This window comes from Puma concolor, chromosome B4 (assembly GCF_028749965.1).
Source record: "Puma concolor isolate L17-30 chromosome B4, mPumCon1.1.hap2, whole genome shotgun sequence".
NCBI lineage: Eukaryota > Metazoa > Chordata > Mammalia > Carnivora > Felidae > Puma > Puma concolor.
The window spans coordinates 38,283,988-38,310,244 of NC_141673.1; the positions used below are offsets into that span (position 1 = coordinate 38,283,988).

Consider the following 26,257-nt stretch of genomic DNA (forward strand, 5'->3'; position numbering starts at 1 on the left):
ACAGTCTCCAGGCTCTGAGCCATCAGCCCAGAGCCCGATGCGGGGCTCGAACTCACGGACCGCGAGATCGTGACCTGGCTGAAGTCGGAGGCTTAACCGACTGCGCCAACCAGGCGCCCCTATCCAACAAATTTAACAATAATTTGTTGTTGGTTCGACCTGAAACTGTTAAGAAAAGGCAAAAAATATAATTGGGAACATGTCCACCATTCTGATTTACAGAACATACTGATTTACAGGCATACTGATTTACAATAACTATAATAAGAAGCAAAATGTGGCCAACTTCCTGGCAGAGGTAGAAACAAAGTGTGATGAAAGCACAGTAAAAAAAAAGAGATTAATTCTGGCTAGGGGAATGTGGTTAGGAACTGGTGATGTTGCAAGGAATGTAGTCTAGTTATAAAGGTCTGAGCCTTGAGGTCAAAAGACCAGAGCTCAAATCTCGGGCATGTCATGTAATAGTTGCAGGCCTGCAGGCAAATTAACATGCCTAGGTATTTCTTCCTCCATCTATAAAACCAGGAAAACAAAACAAAGAAAACCCAACAACATAGCACTTACTCTATACCAAGACAACACTATGAACATTTAACACACATTCATTCAATTTTCATAATGACTCAATGTAGACACCAATATCGTCTTCATCTTACAGATGAGGAAACTGAGGTATGGAGAGGTTAAGTGGCCTAGTCGAGGTCCACACTGGTGTGTTACAGGCTTGGATTGGATGTCAAGCAGTCAGGCTCCAAGTCACAACCTCTTATTCTGCACTGAGGAGTTAATACGAAAGTACTCTACACTCTCCACAAACATGCTTTCATACACATTTCCTTGACTCCTTTCAATAACCCTATTAGGCAGTTACTATCATTATACACATTTACAAATGGGGAAACTGGATTAGATAAGTTATGAAAGCACAGTTTTGTGGCAATGGGTATGATTGGGGCTGAAGCAGGACATAAGGGGAGGGCGACTGTTTCAAGACTTTTTTGCAATAATAATGTTGTGGTGATAGAGATGGAAGGGAGGGAAGGGTTTGAGAAATACAGAAGACTGAAAAAAGAATTTTAGAGAAAAAGAGGAAGAGAATGAAAAGAATGCATATCAAAGAAACTGGGGCTCAAGGGGAGTCAGCAAACTATAGTCACATGCCAAATCTGGCCCACAATCTATGTGAATAAAGTTTTATTGAAACACAACCACACTCCATTGTTTCTGTATTCTCTGTGGCTGCTTTTGCTTGATAATAGCAAGATTGAGTGCTTGCAACAGAATCTATCTGGCCCGCAAAACCAAAAATACTTACCATTTGACCTGTTAAAAACTTTGCCAGTCTTGTCTCTAGTGAAGGCTTGTACAACAGAAATTTCTGTGATGATGGAAGTTTTCTGTACCTTCACTGTTCAATTGCATAGCCACAGGTAGCTGGCTAAATTTAAATTTTAATTAATTAAAAGTAAATGCAATTCAAAATTTAGTTCTTCAGTCACACTAGCCAACCTTTCAAGTGCTCAGTTAGCCACACTTGGCTAATGTTACTGCAGGACTGAATTTTAATCCTAATTCAAATTAAACTTAAATTAAAATAGCCACATGTGGCTACCAACTTTCCTGTTGGACACTGCACTTGTAGGGAATTTAGAGGAGGCAGAGGTGGTCCCCAGAGTCAAATACTGAAGGGAGATCAAATGAGGTAGGACTTCAAGTCAATCCATTGAATTAAGGAACAAACAGGTACTGGTGATCTTGGGGACAGCAGTTTGCATACAGTGATGAGGATTGAGGCTCCCTGCAGTGGATATAAGGGGTATAAGGGAAAAGGATATGTAGGGGTATAAGGGAGAGAAAAGCCTGGAGTATAGACAATGTGGCTGAGAAGTGAGGATATCAAGAGAAGGGGGATGCTCTGACATCTCTTTGGGCTTGTGCAAATCTTTCAACTGGCTTTTATCTAAAAGGGTGAAAAGTGAAGGCAGTTGAGGGGAGGCAGCATTGAAAATTAATGGAAATATGATTCTTTAATGGCAATGGCAAGTGGAACATGTGCAAAAAGTAGGCAAAGTTCAGGTTCTGTTTTAGAAGTGCATTAATGCCGCTGAAATAGATGTGTGTTTAGCGTGGAGCATAACCTGAACTAAAGCAACGAAGATGAGAGTAAGCCTTATCTGAAAAGCCTGGAATGCCTAGTTAAGGAAGGGCAGGCCATTAAAGGGTTCAGAGCTGGAGAATGCTGTGCTTAGAAATGGATTTCAGGTCAGTCTTGAGAGGCAAAGGACGAAATGGAATCAGCTAGGATCTATACTGACTAGCCAAGAAAGGCAAAGTAAGTAATGAAAACTTGGGGGAAGAGGAACTATTATAGAAACAAATTAAAAAGGAACTAGAAGTAGGGGAAGAGTGACATCAAAGAAAATTGAGGGTTTTTTTTTTCCCCATCTCTGGATGCCAAGTTTATGTTGTCTTTAAGGGAGACCTGGAATAAGAAGAAAAAGAAACAGTTTTGAAGTATGAAAAGGAATCACCAGTATGCCAGGTTCTGCATCTGGAAATTTATATGCATCAAATCATTTAATCCACACACTATCCCCTGAGGAAGACACTGTTATTCCCATGTTATAGATGAGAAATGAGCCTCAGAGAGGTCAAATAACTCCCCAGAATTATAAAACTAACACATGGCAGACTATAGCCCAGTGCTTTCTGCCTCTAAGGAAAATGTGATGAGTTTCCAATTTTACATGTCTGTCTGCTTATTTGAGTAATTCGTGAACCTTCTCGAGAAGCTGTTTCCTGTGCGCAGAGACCACATGCTAGCTCATTAATGGCACACAGCAAATGCTCAATAATTATTTTTAAGTAAATGCCTGCAAGTGTGAATGAACGTGAATTGAAATAGTACTCTTCTGACACATTAACACAAATAAGAAAAAGAGTCTCATGAGGTAAACACTCAGTAAAAACAATGACAAGCTCCAAAGACTACTATTGCACACAAACAGACAAGGCTTTAAGCATTTTGAAGAGGGCATCACATTGCTTTCTTCACACAGGGACATCTCATCTAAATTACAGATACTTGGCCTTGAGCAGTATCAACTGACTGTTCCAGGAAACCCTCCAAATTGGGTAATTGCCTACTTGGGGCAGCATAATAACCTTACGTTAATTTAACCACTAGGGATATTGTTTTTGTAAACGTACTTGGAAAGCACATCTCTCTATAGGACAATTATTTTAACAGAAAAACCTAACACAAAGAGAGCGACATTCTTTAGCCCTACCAATCCTTTATACATGAGTACGTGTGTGCAGAACCTGGCCCCATCCACCAGCCCTAGCCACAGACTGTCCCATCTCTACATGAAAGGACAGCCCAGGCATCTGCATCTCTGCCAGATCATCTCGGATTAAAACTGAGTGAATTGCCAAAGGTGAGAAATGCAGCCAACAGGAAAAAAGAATAGAAAGAAAGACTTTCAAGAAATCAATACCTGTTATCTGAACTGGATCCACACTGTCAATGAAGAGAAAAGGCATGAATGAAGGATTTTAAAGATCCACAGACTGTGAGTCATGTCCGACAGTTAAATTCAAAGCTGAAAGTAAAGACACCATTTTGCCTTGTTTGCCTCATTTTTATTCTAGAGGAAATGCAGGAAAAACAGGGTTTAAGCAAACAGAAATAGGATTCAGTTTAATATAAAAAATAAAAGAGAAAATTATAATGAATTAAATTAATATTAAAGGTCAAATGTTAAAGATACAATTGAAATACATTTGAATTTCAAAGCACAAATCTATTAAGATTGAAATATAATCATAAATGAATATAAATTTAAAAGAACATTTTAAAGAAAAGTAAACTGCATCATTCTGCCCTCTTCAAGACGGTATTTAGCATACTCTTAGGAGCAGAGGTCCTCAATCAACCAACTAAGAAACAAGCCATGATGAGCTCATAAGGAACTAAACTCCAAACTGGGGCAGGTTCCTAGAAAACCAGACTTACAGATCAGGGTGCTCAAAAGGTCTCCCAGAAGGTAACCCTGGAACCTCAAAACTATCCAGAGAACCAGGAAGGGACGGAAGAAAAGGTACACCTCCAATGTCAATCAGTATTGGTTGAAGGGAAGAAAAAGAGGTCTCAGAATTTAATGCTGATAACAATGATGAAGTGATGAAGAAAGAACAAAAAAAAAAAAAAAAAAGGGAAGGGGGAGGAAAGGAGAAGAGAGATAGTGGCCCCAGGACCACGCAGGGGAGAAGGAAGCTAATTTGTTAATATGGTGTTACTTTACTCTGGTTAAGGAGAAATAGGAAGTGAGGCGAGAAATAGGTAAGGATTGAAATTAATGTGCTCTAACCATGAGAACGTTAGGACTGTATATTTTTTCCTATTTTCACATTGCATTTTCATCTTAGCTATCCATTTCTTTCTCTTTAAGGCTATAACTCATGTAGAATTACACACCACAATGTTCTGATGAAACTCTCCTCTACAGCTGAGGCTCCCAGAACGCAGACACCACGTTCATTAACTCATTCTGCACAACACTTAGCTCATGTCCACAGAGAGATGTTTAATACAAGCTCTTATTAAAGAGGAGGAATACAATCAGTCATCTTAGAATGTCTGAAAAGAGCTTTTTCTTCCCACTGAGCTACATAAATTATTCTGAGATTGTTTCTACAAAGATTGTGTAGTTGGCAGAGCTACAAAGGGGGCATCAATTTTGTTTTCCTGCTTAAAACAAAAAGATTTAAAGGAAATGTGATACAACATTAAGATTTTACAAAGCCCAGTGTTCGATGTCCACTAGATTATTATCTTTATTTATTCTTCAGATATTTCATAAGGAAGAAGGTTGTGATACCTTATTCACAGTATTAATGTTTTTGAACAAAAAATTTGACTCTATATTAGAAAGGGTATAATATCTCTTTGATCTAGAAATCTAAGAATTCATCAGCAAGAAGAAAGGAAAGAAAGAAGCAGAGAAAGACAGAGACAGAGAGAGAAATCTTCAGAATGCTGTATCCGAAGATGTAAGTATATCTGCCTGTTTATAATAACAATAAAGAGAAACAACCTAAATTTCAGCATGAAGGGATTGTGAAATAAATAACATTCATCCAATATGTTAAAACATTCTGCAAACATTAAAAATCACTGAATAGAAGAATAGAAGAATGGAAAAAATATAGCTTATTGCAGTGGAAAAAAGACCTGTCAATAGTATGGATAGTATAATTCCATTTTTCTGTAAGAACGAAAATAGAGACCTAGAGTGTCAAACAGACTTACAGACATATAGAGTTTCAAAAAGCAAAACACATACACAATAAATATGTGTGCCTGCAAACACTGGTGAATCTGATTAAAGTTTATTAGTTTAGTTCATTGTACTGTGCCAATGTAGATTTTGGTTTTGATAATATAATAGTTTTGGTTTTGATAATATACCAGTTGTGTAAGACATCACCACTAGGAAAGGCTGAGGGAGAGGCACAAACAAATCTCTTTGCACTATTATTGTACCTTCTTGTGAGTCTACAATCATTACAAAATAAAAATTTTAAATGAAATAAAAAGGCTGAAGGAAAATATGCAAAATATGCCAAGATATACACTGAGAATGTATTGAGATATTGAACTATACAGCCGATTTTCCATCTATTTCAGCTTTCCTGAGTTTACCCAATTAGAATTTAAAGAACTATTGCTTCTTTATGGGGAAAAAAAAAAGCATAAACCTAAATTTTAATCAAGTTTTTTTTAATGTTTATTTATTTTTGAGAGAGACAGAAATAGAGCATCAGCAGGGGAGGGGCAGAGAGAGAGGGAGAAACAGAATCTGAAGCAGGCTCCAGGCCCTGAGCTGTCAGCACAGAGCCCAATGTGGGGCTCGAACCCACAGACCACAAAATCACGATCTGAGTCAAAGTCGGACGCCCAACTGACTGAGCCACACAGGTGCCCCTAATCAAAATTATTTTAATAAAGCAATGTCACTGAAGAGGCCATGTCAATTCAAACCTAGGTCTCAAACCTAGGCCTTGTAATCATAAAACCTCTGCTCTCTTAATTAAACCCTACTATGTCCCATCCAACTTCCCACCTTCGTTTGTCACTGAAACAACCTTACACTCAGATACAAGCATGCATGCTATGGACATATCTACAAAGATCACTGAATTTGACTAGATACTATTGAACATAACTTAAAATTTTTATTATGCCTTTTTCCCTAGCCTTATCCTCAAAATAATCTGAGAACAATATCACAAACTGTATCTTTGCTTTATCCTTGTCAATGTCCCCAATATCTACATATGTATTATATTCATAAATAAAACATTTTCCATTAACATTTCCATAATATGAAACTTGAATACAGTGCAGTTTACTCAATTATCCAAGAGTTCATCGTCTAGCTGGTTCTAAGCCCATTATTTCCCTTTATTCTCTTTGTTGTTACTTGTCTTCTCCTCACTTTCCTGTGTATTAGCACCTCTAGCAGAAAATGAGAGATTGTACAAATGGATAAAATTTAAAATGGCTGATTCTCTTATCTATGAAAAGATTCATTAGTTAGAAAATGGCTTCTGTTGACCAAAATGTGAGGTTCTAAACTCTAGCTATTCACACCTCAACAGTCAAAGGTAATTCAGGGTAGAGTCAATTGTCAAATAAAACAAATTTTATTACCCATATTTTCAAAAATTATAACTAGATAGTACATAGCACTCATAATTACTCTTTTTAAACAGAAAAATGAAAGCTATCTCATTGCACACAAACACACTCTTTTCCTTTGATGTATGAAATTGCCCTTCAAAGTTACAATCTATCTGGAATCTCATTCAGTATCTGGAATAGCTCCTGGATTGTAGAAGGCATTTAATAAATGTTCAATGAATGAACAAGAGAAAGAAAGAATGAAGGAAGGAACAAATGAGTTAATGAATAAATAAATTCTAGAGCCAAAAATACTCCACTCTTATAAATATAGTAGGACCAGGGGCGCCTGGGTGGCGCAGTCGGTTGAGCGTCCGACTTCAGCCAGGTCACGATCTCGCGCTCCGTGAGTTCGAGCCCCGCGTCGGGCTCTGGGCTGATGGCTCAGAGCCTGGAGCCTGTTTCCGATTCTGTGTCTCCCTCTCTCTCTGCCCCTCCCCCGTTCATGCTCTGTCTCTCTCTGTCCCAAAAATAAATAAAAAACGTTGGAAAAAATAAATATAGTAGGACCACAAACATATAGGTGTGTATATATGTATATATGTGCCTGGCTTGTTTTTAAATCTGAAACACTGGTATTATGAGCATAAAACAGGATTAACTGGAGAGGAATTATGATACAGTGAGATGCTGACACACTCCAGAGTCTAACACATCTGGTTTTTCATCCCAGATCTGCCACCTGCATGCCAAGTAAACATGAACAAGGTACTTAATCTTCCCTAAATTCTTCTTTCAGAACGTATGTGCTTGAGAAATTAAATAACTATGGTAACGATGCTTTGTTATCATTACTGTAATAAAATATTATGTATTCTGTAACACTTTACCACTCACTCACAAACTCACACACACACGTGTGTGCACACTTACTCATACAAATACACACATATGGAGTAAAATCATCTTCTAGGATTTAAGCAATTTTGATTTAAAAGTATTATTATTTCCATCAGATACAGACTTTGAAATAACTAGATATGTAATTAAAAAAAGGAAAATCTTCCTAATTAAAGATATTTTTTACTGATTATAAATTTAAAAATTAAATTTTTTATAAGTTAATTAAACCTAGATAAGAGAAAACGTTATCAAATTAGATCGACTAATCGTGTAATTACAAATCACATTTCAAATAGCTCTTAAACTATTCAGGCGAAATAATGAAATGTTTCTAGTAGACACATGTAGCAGGTGTTAAACAGTCAGGACCCAGAATTTTAAAACACTAATAAAGGGGCGCCTGGGTGGCTCAGTTGGTTAAGCATCTGAGTTCGGCTCAGGTCATGATCTCGCGGTCTGTGGGTTGGAGCCCACGTCGGGCTCTGTGCTGACAGCTCAGAGCCTGGAGCCTGTTTCAGATTCTGTATCTCCCTCTTTCTCTGACTCTCCCCTGTTCATGCTCTCTCTCTGTCTCAAAAATAAATAAATGTTTAAAAAAAATAAAATAAATAAAACAATTAATAAAAATCAGTTTTATATTTTCAAAATTTAAGTGCTTAACAGAATATATTCAGCTTTTACTCCAAATAACAAAATATTAAGATTTATATCATTATTTATGGCAATACCATAAATGTGTCCTAGAAATATAATATTTTTAGGTTATCTCATTGCTATCACTTTTTTACTTTTTATTGTTTTTTTAATTAAAGCATAATTGACAAATAGCATTATACAGGCTTCAGGTATACAACATAATGATTCAACATTTGTACACACTGCTAAATCATTACCACAGTAAGTCTAGTTATCATCCGTCACCACGCACAAAATTTTTGTCTTTTTTTTTCTTTCTTCTTGTGATGAGGACTTTTAAGGTTTACTCTCTTCATAATTTCCAAATATGCAATACAGTATTATTAAGTATAGTCATCATGCTATATCCCCATGACATTTATTTTATAACTGGAAGTTTGTACCTTTTGACCCCCTTCACCCATTTCATCCAACCCCCTTCTGCTCCCCACTCTGGCAACCACCGATCTATTCTCTGTATCTGTAAGCTTACGTTTTTGTTTTGTTTTGTTTTGTTTAGATTCCACCTATAAGTGAGGCCATTCAGTATTTGTCTTTTATCACTTTTAAGCAATAATTTTCATTTGATCAATAAAATTTGGTTTATTTGGTTAACTTATTGACTACAAAATGACTAATAACTGACAATATGGTAATATGTTATTGGTCCAACTATTAAATCTGAAACTGGGAATCTGGTGTGTTCCAGAGAGACAACTTTTTCAGTCCCTACTCACAAGGGCACTGGGTCTGTACCACATAAGTAAAGTATTTTCCTTCCATGTAATATGTGTGTCTTTGGCTCGATGACTAGAAACTCATGCTGACTGTAAAATAGTCTCTACTACAACTTAAAGATAAATGAGCTAAAGAGAAGCAAAGAAAGCCAACTGCCTCATAATGGCACTTAGACCCATGAGGAATGCAAACTGGTGTACCCACTCTAGAGAACAAATGGAGGTTCCTCAAAAAGTTAAAAATAAAACTACTCTACAATCTAGCAATTGCATTACTAGGTATTTACCCAAAGGATACAAAAATAATGATTCAAAGGGATACATGTACTCCAATGTTTATAGCAGCATTATCAACAACAGCTAAATTAAGGAAAAAGTCCAAATGTTCATCAACTGATGAATGGAAAATGGTGGTATATACATACAATGGACTATTACTCAGCCATCAAAAAAGAATGAAATGTAGCCATTTGCAATGACACGGATGGAGTTAGAGAGTATTATGCTAAGCGAAATAAGTCAGGCAGAGAAAGACAAATACCATATGATTTCACTCATATATGGAATTTAAGGAACAAAACAAAACAAAAACATAAGGGAAAATTAAAAAAAAAAAAAAAGGAGAGGGAGGCAAACCATAAAAGAGACTTTTAACTATAGAAGACAAACTGAGAGTTGCTGGAGGAGAGCTGGGTGACGGGATGGGCTGAATGGGTGGTGGGTATCAAGGAGAGCACTTGCTGTGATGAGGACTGGGTGTTAAATGTAAGTAAAGAAACACTAAATTCTACTCCTGAAACTAATATTACACTGTATGTTAACTAACTGGAATTTAAATAAAAATTTGGAGGAAAAAAAAAGAAAATTTCAAACTCTGATGCCTTGATAGCAAGAAGATTCATAAGTCATTTTGGGTTCAGGTAGGATGGATGATTCAGGTAATATGTACCTACAATCTATATAGGAACCCCAATATAAAATAGATTAAGAAAGTACATCTGCACATGGCAAAGTTTTTAAATCAGAGCAACTGATATCCACAAGGTTATCTGCATTCCACTGTGGATATAAAGGTGACTGAACCCTGATCCCTGCCCTTCTATTACCTAGTATGATTGGTTAAATTGCTGGTAAAGTATCCGCGGAGTGTGAGCTTATCAAGTGGACGTACAGTGGATGGAAATGAGTACTGAGTTATTCTTTGCCAAACTACTTAAAGGGAAATAAGATTCAAGGTGACGTGATTTTTAGGGGGAAAAAAACAACACTTAGTCAAGAACACATGTAAAAGTTGATTCTGGGAAAGCAGTGAAGATTTACAATTCCTCTAAAATGAGAGAATGGAAGATACATGGAAGCACAATTGACACAGGACAAAAAGGGAAACTACATCTCTGATTAAAAATTTTTAGAATTGTAACATAGTTCTCATTCTTTTGTACCCTCTAGGTCCTGATGTCTAAACAGTCACAGGACAACCAGACAGAAGTTAAAGAGTGCAGTTACAACTCATTACAGAAATTGTGCTTCATAGTGTGTGACCCAACTGGTTGAAAAATTAAGTCCACCACTATATGTCAAGTCACTTAATCTCTCTGTCCTTTTGTTTACAGAGCTATAAAAGTGCATTATATCTATTTCATAAGGTGTTGGAAGGAGTCAAAGAATACATATATAGTTTTAGCACAGGGCCTGAGCCACAGTAAGTGTTCCATAATTAGTTAACTGCTTTTGTATTGCCATAGTTGTTAGTATTAAAGAATGGAAAAGCTCAGGCATGAGCTAGAGAACAATTACATGTGAATTCCCTTCTCAATCCATTACAGACTCTACAAACATCCCAAATTTCAATGTGGCACATCCTCTAAATACTCAAAGAAAGCATTTTAACATTTTTACATCACGTGTTCCCCAAAGTTTGTTACATCTATGCAATAACACAGTAAGTGGGAGAGCCTACAACTCATTGTCCTTGTACTAAATTTTTAAAAATTATATATATTTTAAAAATATACATAATATAAATTATATATATCATAATCATATATATGATCCTATATAATATTATACATCATACATAATCATGTATATGAGTATATATGTGATGATATATAATATTATATACCATACACAATCAGATAATCTATGATATATAATATTACATATATATAAGCTGTATGCAGTATGATTCCTGAGAAACTCATGTCTGCACTTAACATAAGCCATTTATCAAGGTCTGTCCATGCACACTAGGATCAAGATGAAAGCAACGAAAGAAAAACAGGAAAGAATACTATAAATGAATGTGTAAATCAGTAATAAATGCAGTAAACAAAATCAACAAGTTCCATAATTACAAACATACAAGAAGTCAAGTATTTTCTTTTACTGAAAGGTTGGAGGGAAAAAAAGTTCAAATATTCATACTTAGATGAATTAATTAGACTGTTCCTATCTTCTAATAAAAATATTAAAGCATAATGCAAGCAATGAATAATGTGGTCATTATAGATTTTCCTTAAGCCAGAAAACCAACAGAGCATTTTTTAGAGAGAAGATTAATACTACTTTCTAGAGTCCAAGAAAAATTTCTAAGATAGGTAACAATTAATATAAAGCCTCTCTTCCCCCAACTTTGAGACTGTGGTACACATTTGAAATATTTTACATATAAAACATGGTTTATTTTTTTCAAAGAGTATCAACATATTATTCCATATATATAATATGGATATTTTCCAAGTGTTTCTGGGAATTAGATCTAGATGTTCTAAATTACTTTTAGTGGTTTCCTTGGAGAAGGGATAAAAAAAGAAAGAAAAACTAAAATTAATTAAGATGCTTTTTAAAAAAAATTTTTAATGTTTATTTTTTGAGAGAGAGAGAGACAGACAACAGAGCACAAGTGGGGGAGCGGTAGAGAGAGAGGGAGGCACAGAATCCGAAGCAGGCTCCAGGCTCTGAACTGTCAGCACAGAGCCCCACAGGGGGCTCGAACTCAAAAACAGTGAGATCATTACCTGAGCCAAAGTTAGACACTTAACTGATGGAGCCACCCAGGCGCCCCTAATTAAGATTCTTATTACAGAAACACTATAATGTATTTAGAAAGAGTACAGATGCTAAGCTCAGACTACCTGGGTTCAAATCCTATATCTGCTACTTACTAGATTTATAAGATTAGGCAAGTTTCTTAAACTCTCCATATCTTCATTCCCACACCCATTAAATGAGAATAAAAAACTGAGGAGTGCCTGGATGGCTCAGTCCGTTAAGCGTCAGACTTCAGCTCAGGTCATGATCTCCCAGCTCATGAGTTCGAGGCCCGTGTGGGGCTCTGTGCTGAGGAAATATTATTTCCTATTATTTCCTTCTCAGTCAAAAAGACAGGACAGATTGCACTGCAGTAACAATTGCAAACTCTCTGTAACTTGCAAAAACAAATGTCTATGTCTTATTCATATGACTTCACTGCGGGGTGGACTCCCCAAAGCATTGACATCAATGATTTTTGCTCAGCAATGCAGATTACATCTATTACACACATGTTCCACGATGGTGGAGAAGACCGGAGAACTATAGACTGAAGCACTCACAGCTAAAGGCTTCACCCTGAAGTGACACACCTTCCTCTTCTCACCGCCTTGGCCAAAGCTAACCATATAACCCTGGGTATAGGGGGATATCCAATCCCCCTGCATGTCTGAGGTAGAAAACAGATACCACTGACTAATAATAACCATCACAGACTAATTTTATAATTCTCCCATTTTACAATTATTTTGGGCAAAGCACTGTTCAAAGACTGGAACCAAAATTCTAATCTCTAGGAATCATTTGTTTTCTCCACTAACAATGATCCTTGACTTTTTTTTTCTCCTACCCACCAAAATCGGGTGTCTAACAAACTCCCATTGGTAACTGGCAAACTTCATTTGGCCTTGATGAAGGCAGGGAGTAGGGAGGAAGGCAAAGTCAGGGCATCTGTGGTTTAGAAAAGCACTTAACTCTCAGCTGAGAATCAATACAACCCTGTAAAAATAAGAAAAACTGTGGAGAGAAAGCAAAGTTAGATTTGTACAAAAATGGACTTTTCTAAGCTCCAATGCTTTGCTTACAGTTATTTAGCAAACAGTCAATGATACTGATGCTATATCCCTTTGACTACTATCATACCAACTTTTTTTTTTTTTTTACAAATATCTATATTGGTCATGTTTAAGGTAGATACTGAGCATTCTTTTTTTTTTTTTTTTTTTAAATCTTCCTAAAGTTCTTTTACCTAACTAATGCATCCACTTAGGAGAGAGGTCTTGAAAGATTATACTTGGGAAATGTTTTTATTCTAATATCAAAACCTAAGGAGAAGTTATTCCTATTGTCCAGAGTCAGCTTTTAAGTCAAAGACCTATGGAAATTAATTGCTTCCCTTCCACTTAGAAAAATTTATATTTTAAATCAGTAAAATTCGCTATTTACCTAAAAGTCATAAACTAAATTCTACTGCTCTCTAGCTTAGAATCTGAAAGTGCTGCTTCTTTTTATTATCATTATTATTATTGTTGTTGTTGTTGTTGTTGTTGTTAGCTATTCTAGGACTTTCAACTGGACTATTTCAAACTCAAAATTCTTTTTTTTAAGTATATTTATTTATTTTTGAGAGAGAGCAAGTGAGTGGTAGAGGGGCAGAGAGAGAGGGAGAGAGAATTCCAAGTGGACTCCACACTGAGAGTACAGAGCCTGATGCAAGACTCAAACTCACGAACCACAAGATTGTGATCTGAGTGGAAACCAAGAGTCAGAGGCTTACCTGACTGAGCCACCCTGGTGCCCCTCCAAGTTAAAATTCTTAAACTTCAGTTTTCCTAGATATCATAAGAAGAATACCTCTCCTTTCCATGCACTGTCCTTTACCTCATTTGGCCCCAATACTAGCACAAGCACACAGAATCTCTGTCATAATAAATTCTCTATCCACATGGTTTAGCTAAAAGATTTGAGTTCCACATTCAGATGTGCTTCTAAAACTACAATTTAAAGAGGTTCTTAGAGGGGCGCCTGGGTGGCGCAGTCGGTTAAGCGTCCGACTTCAGCCAGGTCACGATCTCAGCCAGGTCACGATCTCGCGGTCCGTGAGTTCGAGCCCCGCGTCAGGCTCTGGGCTGATGGCTCAGAGCCTGGAGCCTGTTTCCGATTCTGTGTCTCCCTCTCTCTCTGCCCCTCCCCCGTTCATGCTCTGTCTCTCTCTGTCCCAAAAATAAATAAACGTTGAAAAAAAAATTAAAAAAAAAATTACCTTAAAGAGGTTCTTAGATTCATATATATTGTCACAAAGATTCATTAGCCTCCTACATATTTCTCTTGCAAATGTCACACCACAATGGAAAGCAATGAGTTGCTGCTTGTTGCTTATCAAACTGGAATTCTTTTTAAAAAGCAGCAGAAGCAGCAGCAGCAGCGGAGGTAACAGCAGAAGCAAATAACTTCGACCACTGGATTTCTTCCCCTCAACTAATAGTATAAGGCATGAACAAAGGAAGACTAAGCCACCTTCCAGGAGGTGCTAAGCCTTTGGATTTTCCCCTACACTGGTACTTGATCGGGTCACAGCCGATTGAATTTCCATTGTTCATTGATTGTGCCATTTGTGAGGCAATCCATCCTTGCTTATGTAATTGCAGCGTTCCTGTAGTTCACTTCTTTCTGCCCTGAAGGCTCGGCAGCAAGAGGACTGAGAAAATTAGATATGGCACAGCCTCAAGCTGCTGACCTTCAGAATATAAAATAAGGCCCATCTTTTAAAATTGGTCTTTCTTGATGAGGTTACTCTGCAGGACTATATTTCTAGCAGGCAATTTTTCATGCTGACCATCTACCTTCTTAAAATATTTTTTGTATTTATAAAAAAAATGATAATTTAAATTTTAAATATGCCTGTACTGTGCACAATATTATGAATAAATTCATTTCATTTAGAGTTTGTCAAAAGGGGACCGATTTTTCATTTTTAGGTAAACCTCTCACCTTCAAACCAGAATTAAATATCATTTTAATAAAATCTGATAAATATGAAGGAAACTTCACAGACTCTTAATAAGTTTTTTTTTTTTTTTTTTAATTTTTTTTCAACGTTTATTTATTTTTGGGACAGAGAGAGACAGAGCATGAACGGGGGAGGGGCAGAGAGAGAGGGAGACACAGAATCGGAAACAGGCTCCAGGCTCTGAGCCATCAACCCAGAGCCTGACGCGGGGCTCGAACTCACGGACCGCGAGATCGTGACCTGGTTGAAGTCGGTCGCTTAACCGACTGCGCCACCCAGGCGCCCCTACTCTTAATAAGTTTAAAAAAAAATTCCCAAACAGTTTAATGTGGCTAACCAGTTGACTGCCAAAGTACTAAGATTCAGTAGCGAAATTAAATTACCTCCCGGTTACATAAAAATCCACATTATATTTTGCTTATTTGTTTTCCTTTGAAACACAGTCAAACTCAGAAAAGTTGCAAATACAAGAATAAAAAAAGGTTTTTTCCCTCTGAACCAGTTACTTACATGATGCCTAATAACCCCAGAATAACTTAATAAATCAACAAATTTTAATTATTTCACCCCTTTTCAACTGTCTCCGTATCTTCCCTGTCAAACTCACAATCAAATGTGGGATATCTAGCTTAATAAAATTGTTCCAGTATATAACAAGAACATACAGATTGCCTGAGTAGCTCTATTTCAACATTTAGGCTTTTCCATTGGGTTTCTTCCATGAACTTCTAGTATCTAAACAAACAAAAAAGATAAGAAACCACACAAAGTTCAACTTGCAAAAACAGGGAGAGCTGCTGATGAGGAATGGGTTTCAAAATAAGCAAAATTCCCTTCATTCCTATGTCACAGATTTCATCACTTCTGCCATCAGACAGAAGTTTCTCCTAAAAGGGGAGGAAGGAAAAGTAAAGATGGTGAGGAAACTTACATAACCCAGGTACCTCCACACACAGTCATCTGGTCTCCGTACCTGTCTCTAACCCCTCTGCCATCGGTTCACTCTGTAACACACTATTCTCGCTTTGGCCTCCATCTCTACATTGATACCACATTATGAAAAGTCACTGAGGGTTTCTGAATCAAAACTGCCTGTTCAATCCTCAATAGCCTCAAAACATCTCCAGAGCCCTTGACCTCTACTGACTTCCCCTATTTTTATCTCTTCTCTCCCTCATGCTCCATGACATTAAAATATCCTGCTCTTCCTTTTACTTCTTTGACCAAGTCTCATCCATTCTTACGGGGTATTTTTTTTCTTTCTTCTACTTGTCTCCAAAGTTCACTTCTTAGTATTTTGCTCTTCCTCTCTCTCTCTCCTCCTCCACCCCACTCTCCACTCAACATTCACAGGCTTTAACTCTCACATCTTTTTAACTTATAGTTAAATCTATAATTCTACATAAGCTCCACCACAGTTTTCAACCCATTAACTTTCACTTCACAATCAGTTGCTCCAGTTGGACATCTGACTCAAATTCTTGCAGTTACCATAAATTCCTTCCTTCCCTGAATCCCACTGCCAGGAAGTCATGATGTCTCATTTAGCCTTCCATAGGGGCCACTCAGTTCCAGCCAAGTGTTGCCCATTGCAGATGGATATTCAGCTTTTTTTTCCAAAAGAAGACCAAAACTTGAATTGTTAATAGAAATGTAGATTTTAAATAAAATCTTCCAATGTTTAAATACTGAGAACTACCTAAATAAACAAAAACTCAGCACCTGGGGCAAACAAAACCTACCTTCAGGTTTACAGTCAGATTGTGACTTGTAGCCTAATACATAAATGCAAATCCCTTTTTCTTATTATTCCAAGATTTTTAAAACCATCCTGAAACTACCTTCTGAATCCGAGGTCAGTAGTGCCCCGCCTTCCCTGCCCAATTGTGGTTTCATTTTCTGGTGTTTCAGTTACCTGAGGTCAATCTCAGGCCTAATGTGATCTCACAGTGCCTATGTCATTCATTGCACTTGATCTCATTCTGTAGGCATTTTATCATCTCACATCATCACAAGAGGAAAGGTGAGTACAGTACAATAAGGTATTTTGAGAGAGAGAGACCACTTTCACATAATGTTTATTACAGGCTATTGTTATCATAATTCTATTTTATTAGTTGCTGTTAATCTCTTACTGAGCCTAATTTATAAATTAAATTTTATGATAGGTATGCATGCATAGGAAAAAACAGTATATAAGTGTTTAATTCTATCCATGGTTTCAGGCATCCACTGTGGATCTTGGAATGTATAAGGGGGATAAAGGGGACAATCCAAAATAACCTCTACAAGCCAACTGCTCTACTACATTATTCTCTAAGCACACTTGATTCTTTCTAACCTCTATGCCTGTCATGTTTGTTTCCCACACACAAAAAGTTTTTTCCTAAGTCCTATTTTCAAACGCTATCATTTCTCTGAAAACCTCCCAGACCACATTAGCTTATGGGAATATCTTGCCCAAATCCAAAGACATTCATACCTAGTATTGTGTGTCAGGCACAGTCTCAGACACTTTACAAGCCCCTCTCCACCCCATATAATCCCAAAAAATTGATACTACAATCATTCTCATTTTATAAATAAGGGTATTGAAGCTGGCCCAAGGTAAGTGGCAGAACTGGAGTTGAACTCATAACTGTTTTTTTCCAGTGCAGAAAGAAGAGTAGGAAATTCATGTTTTGGTCATGCATTATATGATATATTATGTACCGGGAAAAAAATCAAAAAATCCGTAACATGACTCACAAGGCCATTCACAATATGGCTATTTTCTTCCATTTCTTTTTTTTTTTTTTTTTAATTTTTTTTTTTTAACGTTTTATTTTATTTTTGAGACAGAGAGAGACAGAGCATGAACGGGGGAGGGGCAGAGAGAGAGGGAGACACAGAATCGGAAACAGGCTCCAGGCTCCGAGCCATCAGCCCAGAGCCCGACGCGGGTTTCGAACTCACGGACCGCGAGATCGTGACCTGAGCCGAAGTCGGCCGCCCAACCGACTGAGCCACCCAGGCGCCCCATTCTTCCATTTCTTGATAATTTCCCCATCATTCCTTAAGCCCTGGCCACATTAGTTTTCTTTCAGTTTCTACAATCTACTGAGCTACTGCATACTTCATGGCCTTTGCATATACTGTGTTCTTTGCCTGGAATGTTCCTCCCCACTTCTCATGCCTAATCTCTACTCATTGGAATCTCAGTTTAAATATCATTTCCTCAAGACTCCTCCCATGATCCTTCTAGAGAAGACTATGTTAAATCCACCACTAACCATCGTACTGAATAGTATGTACTGCAATTCTAAATAAATAGCTCTGTGATAGTTTAGTCAATATATGTCCCCCCTGCTACTATGTGGTGAGTTTCTTCACTACCTTTTCCACAATTTTCTCTGTATTATCCACACAGTAAGTTAATGATTGATATCTTTAACTCTATGAACCATTTTAAGACTTGGAGGGATTAGGGGCGCCTGGGTGGCGCAGTCAGTTAAGCGTCGACTTCAGCCAGGTCACGATCTCGCGGTCCGTGAGTTCGAGCCCTGCGTCGGGCTCTGGGCTGATGGCTCAGAGCCTGGAGCCTGTTTCCGATTCTGTGTCTCCCTCTCTCTCTGCCCCTCGCCCGTTCATGCTCTGTCTCTCTCTGTCCCAAAAATAAATAAACATTGAAAAAAAAAAATTAAAAAAAAAAAAAAAGACTTGGAGGGATTAAACAACCTTTATCTCATAGCTAGTAAGTGAGATCTTGCATGTTGAAAAAACTATACTCCATTATAGAAATGTTAACCAACCTGAAACCATTTTCTAATAATCTGCATTAAGTTGGAGTCTTTCCTTTTCAGCTTATAGTCACTGTTAATAAATATTAAATTCTAAATCAAATAGTATATGAGAGTCTTATCATGGAACATTGTTTAAATAAAAATAAACAAAAATGGGATTGTAATGCTTCCATAGAAAGGAATAAATTGATGAACTAGACAGAAGAGTCAACCACAATGTGTAATGCAAAAGTAGATTGACTAATCTTTATATCACAGAGTGGCAGCTCGATTTCAACTTCAGGATAGGCAGCAGGATGCCTAATTCTTGAGGAGAAACTAACCAAACATCCATTTTGTTGTTTCAGGATTAGAGAAACTACTAGGAATTCTAATTGCTTCCCCTTTGGCTATAGTTTTCCACTAAAGTCTCTGAAATAGATATTTCATCACCACAGAAACCAGGTGTCAACAATGTGAATTAACCACCAAACTGAGAAAAAGGTGGTTCTTCACAACTTCCTAAAGCACCTACATATAACTGGGATTTATTTTCCAAAGATTGTAGAGATTACAGTACCAGAAGTGTATTGGGGCATCTGGGTGGTTCAGTCAGTTGAGCATCCGATTTTAGGTCAGGTCATGATCTCATGGCTCACGGGTCCAAGCCCCTCATCAGGCTCTTTGGAATCTGTGCCTCCATCTCTCCCTGCCCCTCCCCAACACTCTCTCTTCTCTCTTTCTCTCTCTCTCTTTCAAAAATAAACATTAAAAAAATTTTTAAAAGAAATATATTTTACAGGGCTATTGACTTCAGTGGAAAGTTCCTTCAGTCTATCACCCTTAACGATTTCTATCCCATGTTGAAATACAAATCAAAACCACATTGAGATACCACCTCACACTGCTAAGAGTGGCTAAAATTAACAATTCAGGAAACAACAGATGTTGGCAAGGATGTGGAGAAACAGGAACACTTTTGCACTGTTGGTGGGGATGCAAACTGGTATGGCTGCTCTGGAAAACAGTGTGGAGGTTCCTTAAAAAAATTAAAAATAGAATTACCCTATGACCCAGCAATAGCACTACTAGGAATTTATCCAAAGGATATGGGAGTGCTGATTTGTAGGGACACGCATACCCAAATGTTTATAACAGTGCTACCAACAATAGTCAAATTATGGAAAGAGCCCAAATGTCCATCAACTGATGAATGGATAAAGAAGATGTGGTTTATACATACAATGGAATACTACTCAGCAATGAGAAAGAATGAAATCTGCCATTTGCAACAATGTGGATGAAACTGGAGGGTATTATGCTAAGTGAAATAAGTCTGTCAGAGAAAGACAGATATCATATGTTTTCACTCATATTTGGAATTTGAGAAACTTAACAGAAGACCATGGGGGAAGGGAAGGAAAAATAAGACACAAACAGAGAGGGAGGCAAACCATAAGAGACTCTTAAATTCAGACAACAAACTGAGGGTTGATGGGCATGCAGGTTCGGTGGGGGATGGGGACAATGGGTGATGGGCATTGAGGAGGGTACTTGTTGGGATGGGCACTTGGTGTTATATATAAGTGATGAATTATGGGAATCTACTCCTGAAGCCAAGACTACACTGTATGTTAGCTAACTTGACAAAAAAAAAGAGATTTCTATCCCATGTTTATACTCCTGCATATGTAAATTACCATGGGGTAGTTTATGCCACTGTGAAAGCTAATATGCATTACTATTTATGTGTTGGAGCTTCTGATAGGCCTGCAGATTCTGAGCGGAGTTTACTTTCATGAAAAACAAACAGACAAGATTATAATGAAAAAAGAGAAGCCAAAGGGCATCAGAGATCTTGACTCCCTGTATGTCAGCTCCATATAGAAGTTAGCTACAGCACCCTATGAACTCCTCAGTTTTCTTAAAGATTTGGCTACCCACATCCACATTTCCAAGACCCCAGCTTCGAAGAAAATAAGCAAATCTCTTTCACATCAAATTGTGCCTATATCCTCTTACTATCTTCCAAAGACATATAGTAGCAAAAATCAGCAAATCTATGCATTCTGTTACTTTACTATAATTTTTTAAACTCATATGTCAGCTCTGCCCTAGACCCTAGGGATATAAAGATAAAAAGAGAGAGAGAGAGAGAGAGAGACATTTCATCCTGCCCTTGAATTTAGCTTTATAGAAAACTGTTAACCAATGAGGAGTGTCTGCAAATAAGTGTCCAACACAGCAATGGATTCTACTTGAAAATGAAAAGTCTTATTGATGAAGTTTAAGATTAGATATGTGATCTTCCACCTCGATTTCCCTGCCCAAATCTGCTCTGCCAACCAAAATTTTTAGTAAGATTGAATCACTCTTCTGAAATAAATACAAAGTCAAAGACTTATCTTTGTTCACTTTGATCTTTTGGGCTGCTGTAAACAGGTTTGGCCATGCGATTCCAATTCCAAGAGCTCAAAGATGAAGAGTTCAGCTACAGTATTATCAAAAATCAGTGATCTACAATGTACTGAAGTTTTAAAAATACAAAGACCTTTTGGCAAAAATTCTCATTAAAAACATTTTATGCACACAATTTTAGAAAATTTAGGCGAGGAATTAAAGATTAAGAAGAAAAAAAAAAACAGAAAGAAAACCTCTAGGTCTAAAATGTCTACTTGATGAACTTTTGATTTCTGCATTCTCTGCACTCACCTAGGCCCTTGCCAACCCCAACCAAGCCTCTAACAATCTGTCCTTTCCCTTTCATTGCCACTGTCACTGCCTTACATCTGGCCCCCATTGGTTTTTACTTGGAAAAACTAACTTCTCTGCACATGGTTTTAAGGGGAGGGGAGGGTCACATAAATAATTTCAGTACCACACCTTAGGACAGATATGCAGACACAGACCTTTGAGAATACACACTTAGGAAAGTTATTTAATTTCTGTTTTGATCTGAGAAACACAAAGAGGGTTTTCTGCTCCTGAAATAATTGTGGTTTAAGAGTGCAAAGATAGCTAGCTACTCTTCCTCCAACATTTAATAAGGTCTATTTCATCCAAGACATGGTCTTCGGTCTTAATCCTCATACTATTTCCACATTTATATATAAAGAAATGGAAGCAGAGATTAAATAACTTGGCTGTGAACACACTGCCAGTAACTGGGAGAGCCAGAGCTCAAACCCAGTATTCTGGCTCCACAGACCATGCGGTTAGTCACCATGATTCCCAAAAAGCAGGGGTCTTATATTACTCATGGGCATACACACAGTGCTTGAACCACTGTTGGCCCTGTTAAAAAGGGTTAGTCGAACACCACTGAAACAACTGAACTAGAAGAGAACATGTGTTCAGATTCTAAAGGAAAACAACGTAAATATTCCAAACATTGAAGAGAGAACCAGGCATAGTGACAATATAGAACAGACTCTGATTGGCTTGGCCTTTCTCCATTCCATCTCCCCTGCTCTCAACAAGGAGACATTTGTCAAATGCAAACCTGATTGTGTCATTCCCCCAACTCACTGCTGGGAATTTGGAAATTTGGGAAACTCCACTGTAGTGTTTCTCAAACTTTTACAAGAAACAACTCTCCCTAATGGCTGGCAGATGAGAGCAAACACGTTTTTAAGGATTAGGCACATAGCCTAAAGAACACCCAGAACTCCGAGCTCTCATAGCTATGTGCCTCACCCTTACTATTCCGGCAAGTCTGGCATTTATTCTACAATGTATCTGTTTTGTTGTAATGCAAAACTGATGTGTATAACTACTTATAATTGCAACTGCAGACAAAAAAAAATTGTATTCCTACCATGATTTCTAGCACTACCTGGCTATATGTGCATAATTTTGGAGAACCTCATATCACAGCTCCCTATACACGACAGGGCTATGGATCTAACCCAATCTACTGGTCAACACACAGAAATCCCTTCCCCTCCCAACCCTTGACTCACCAGCCAGCCCACTCTCCCACCTCTCCGGTCAACACAATTATTTGCAACCACGGTTACCAGCCAAATTTCAGCCACCTCCTGGTCTTAATAATTAGGTATTTGCCGACCTTGAGAAGATATAACCATACTTCCAGACCCTACTTAGGTGTGATTTTATTGAAGTCTTTCCTCAAATCTCTTCCTCCCTGCAGTATAGGGCACTTGACAGTACTGCCCTATTTGTTTCCGTGGTTGTCTCCTACACTAGACAGTGCTGTCCGTGGAGACAGACCCTTGTTTTTGACCGTGGAACATCTCCAATGACAAGTGGAGTCCTGCCATACTGGTCTATAGGAAGCTCGGCTCATAATGGGTAAGCGAATTCCTCAAGAGAAGGGAGGAGAGTTGACTCTGGAACTAAATGAGATTCGAATGAAAAGATCTGAACACGTCTCCGCTCTTGATTTCCTGTCCTGACACAAGGCCGGATTCCCAGAGAAAGGGACGATAAGCCCTATCGCCCAAAAGTCGTGAGAGCTCTGGCTAGGCGAAGGAGGCACTCACCAACTGGTGGAAGGCGGGTATCTGTTCTCCAGCGTTTTGGTCCAGGGCTTGTACCAGCTGATCTGCTCGGCGGCTTTGCCCCAGAACCTCTCGGGGTCGGCCACCGAGGCCGCGAAGTGGGTCTTGTACTCGCCGCCACCGCCGGCCGACGACAGCGCTCGGCAGCCCCGACCCCCGAGCGCGCCCCGCGGGCCGGGGGCCAAGTAAGCCCTGCGGGCAGTGCCCGCGCCCCGGGCCGGCGAGGACCCGGGCAGGGGCCCCCCGAGTCCCCCGGCGCCGGTGACTTTGCGACACTGCAGCCAGGACGGCTTCATCGCCGCGGGCTGGCCCCCCGCCGGCAGCGCTGCCCGCGGTCCGGAGTGCACTTCTCGGGCGAAGACTGGGGCTCTGGCGACTTCCTGAGGCCCTCGGGGAGCAGGCGGGAGGCGGAGGCAGATCCCGAGGTGAGCACGGGGGCCAGGAGTTTGGAAGTCACACTGGAGTTGCCGGGAAAAGCCGATCTGGAGCGGAGGGGGTGGGGACGAAGCAACAGGCTGGAGTGTTGGGGCTCGGGGGTGAGGGGTGGGGGGCCACAGAGTGAGGAATCCAGCCGCTCGGTGCATTCCCGACCCCGCGGCTCCCCCGGGAAACGCTGCAGACCCTCCAGCGGCCCTCGGAAGAGGCCGACGCGCCCAACTGTTTTCAAACAAACAAGTCGTGCGCAGCTTCTCGGGCTTCCTCTTTGGACTGCGAGCTGGTGGAAGCGCACCGCCTCTGGCCTGCGGCGGAAACCCACCGTCGTGGGCTTCGCGGCAAGGCCCCTGCACCGTTTGCGGTGTTCGTTTATTTTTTAAACTCGGCCCAGCCCCGGGATATTAAAAGCACAAGCGGCTCCAGGGCAAGGACTGCTCCAGGATTTCATCACAGCTGAGAGGGTAGGAGGAGTGGAGAAAGGTTGCAAAGAATTGAGTAGTGCTTCGTGAGAGTGATTGACAGGCCGCTTGAACTCGGATTCACCTGCTGCCCGACTCCCCCACAGGTGTAGGAGCTGAAAACAGAACCGACTTGTTGCATCTCTTCCTTTCCAATTTGCGTCCTTCGAGTTTCTGTGTCTATTTATTTATTTATTTATTTATTTATTTATTTATTTATTTATTCTTTTTTTTTTTTTTGATGAGAAAACAAGAAAGCCAAAAGGAGGAGCTAGGTAAAGACGTGAATCAAACAAAAGGGAGAAAGAGGAAGCTGGGGAAAATGAAAACACAAAGGCCCTATAAATTATTATCTGGGTTTAACATTCTAAAAGCGCTTTCGCTGTTTTTTTACACCCTAGTGAAATTCAGATGCGATCTTGTTTGCCTTAGCATTTGCCATTTTATTTGTAAAATTGTGTATCCCCAAATCAGAGGTGAGAAATAGCGGAATGTCCCCTGCCCCTGGGAAGGATAGTAAACTTGAGAAGCTGTTGCCAGTTTACTCTGTAGCAACAGAATAATGAGGAGATAAAGGCTAAACAGAACGGAGATAAATCTAATGCACAACTTAGAAAAGTTAAATAACCACTTCAGTTATTCCCTTTCAACTGAGAAACAAGGCACTGGACTTTTCCCTGACACCTGCAGCCTACTTTATTCCTTCCAAAGGTTTCGCATCAAATGATTTCCAATGCCAAGAGTCACTGGCTACCACTTGAACTCAGAGATAAAGCCATTTCACTTCCTAGTCTCCTCCTTTCCTCTGCCCAGTTGCTTAATGATGCTCCCTGGTATACAAGATCCCTTCACTCCAAATTATCCCCTATTGTATTACAATGATGTCCAGTTCCCTTATTTGCTTAAGAAATGTGTGAGCACCTACCCTGCAAGATATGGTTTGTTGGGGGAGATTTGAAGGAGGGAAGCAGACATTATTGGCACCTACTATGTATACATGTGGTGCTCCCCTTTCAAATACGTTAGTGCCTATGATTCTCAAAGAAGTGCTAAGAAGTTGGAACTATTATCCCCATGTTTACAAATGGAGACTAGAGATAAAGTAACTTGCTTGAGGGCAAGCAAAATAGGATTCAGACCTTGTTGATGCTCAGAGTTTGGCAGCCCCTGCACATTTCAGGGCTTGAATGCCCTTGACACTGATCACCATGGCCTCAAAGTGGAGGGCTCTCTCAGAGTCGGTTTGCTCCACTTCTGTTCCTTACCCCAGAATACTCTACAAATAGTATCATTTTCTCTGTGTGTCATGACTGGAATAAGGTAGGGAATCTGACTCTGAAATCTATAATTTTTGCACTAAGCTGATAATCTTCCTATTTAGAAAGAGACAGACACAGAAACAGAAGGCTACAAGGAGGGAAGGAAGGAAGGAAGGAAGGAAGGAAGGAAGGAAGGAAGGAAGGAAGGAAGGAAGGGGAAGATTTTAGACCTCCAATAAAATATGACAAATTGGGGCGCCTGGGTGGCGCAGTCGGTTAAGCGTCCGACTTCAGCCAGGTCACGATCTCGCGGTCCGTGAGTTCGAGCCCCGCGTCAGGCTCTGGGCTGATGGCTCAGAGCCTGGAGCCTGTTTCCGATTCTGTGTCTCCCTCTCTCTCTGACCCTCCCCCGTTCATGCTCTGTCTCTCTCTGTCCCAAAAATAAATAAACGTTGAAAAAAAAATTTTTTTTTAAAATATGACAAATTGAGTATCCACATCCATTCCTCTCCTACAAACCCCACTGAAAGAGAATCTAAGAGGGGCAGTAGTAGTGGTGGTAAAAACCTACAAGGGCAAAGAATAGGAGAAAATAAACCAAATGAGAATTACAGGGTCACTTAAAGGTGAAGAGGGTCTTGAATTTAACTGCTTTTGTTGGAGAAAGGGATTTTCTCTTCAGAAACTTGGAATGTCTCAGGATTTCAAGGCCCTGATTTCCTCTGAAGGTTCAGAATGAAGCTTTAGGGCTTAAAAACAAGCATTAATTGAAACA

At 39.2% G+C, this 26,257-nt stretch overlaps 1 protein-coding gene across 1 annotated transcript in view; it reads right to left on the bottom strand.

Annotated features, from left to right (window-relative positions):
- The window catches only part of ACSS3 (acyl-CoA synthetase short chain family member 3), a 156,318-nt gene extending 132,178 nt beyond the window's left edge, over positions 1–24,140 (bottom strand). The window contains exon 1 of the mRNA XM_025926555.2: positions 23,313–24,140. Coding sequence (XP_025782340.2) covers positions 23,313–23,914 — 602 coding nt within the window. The 5' untranslated portion in view covers positions 23,915–24,140. The remainder of the gene's footprint in view (positions 1–23,312) is intronic.
- Positions 24,141–26,257: the final 2,117 nt, after the last annotated feature.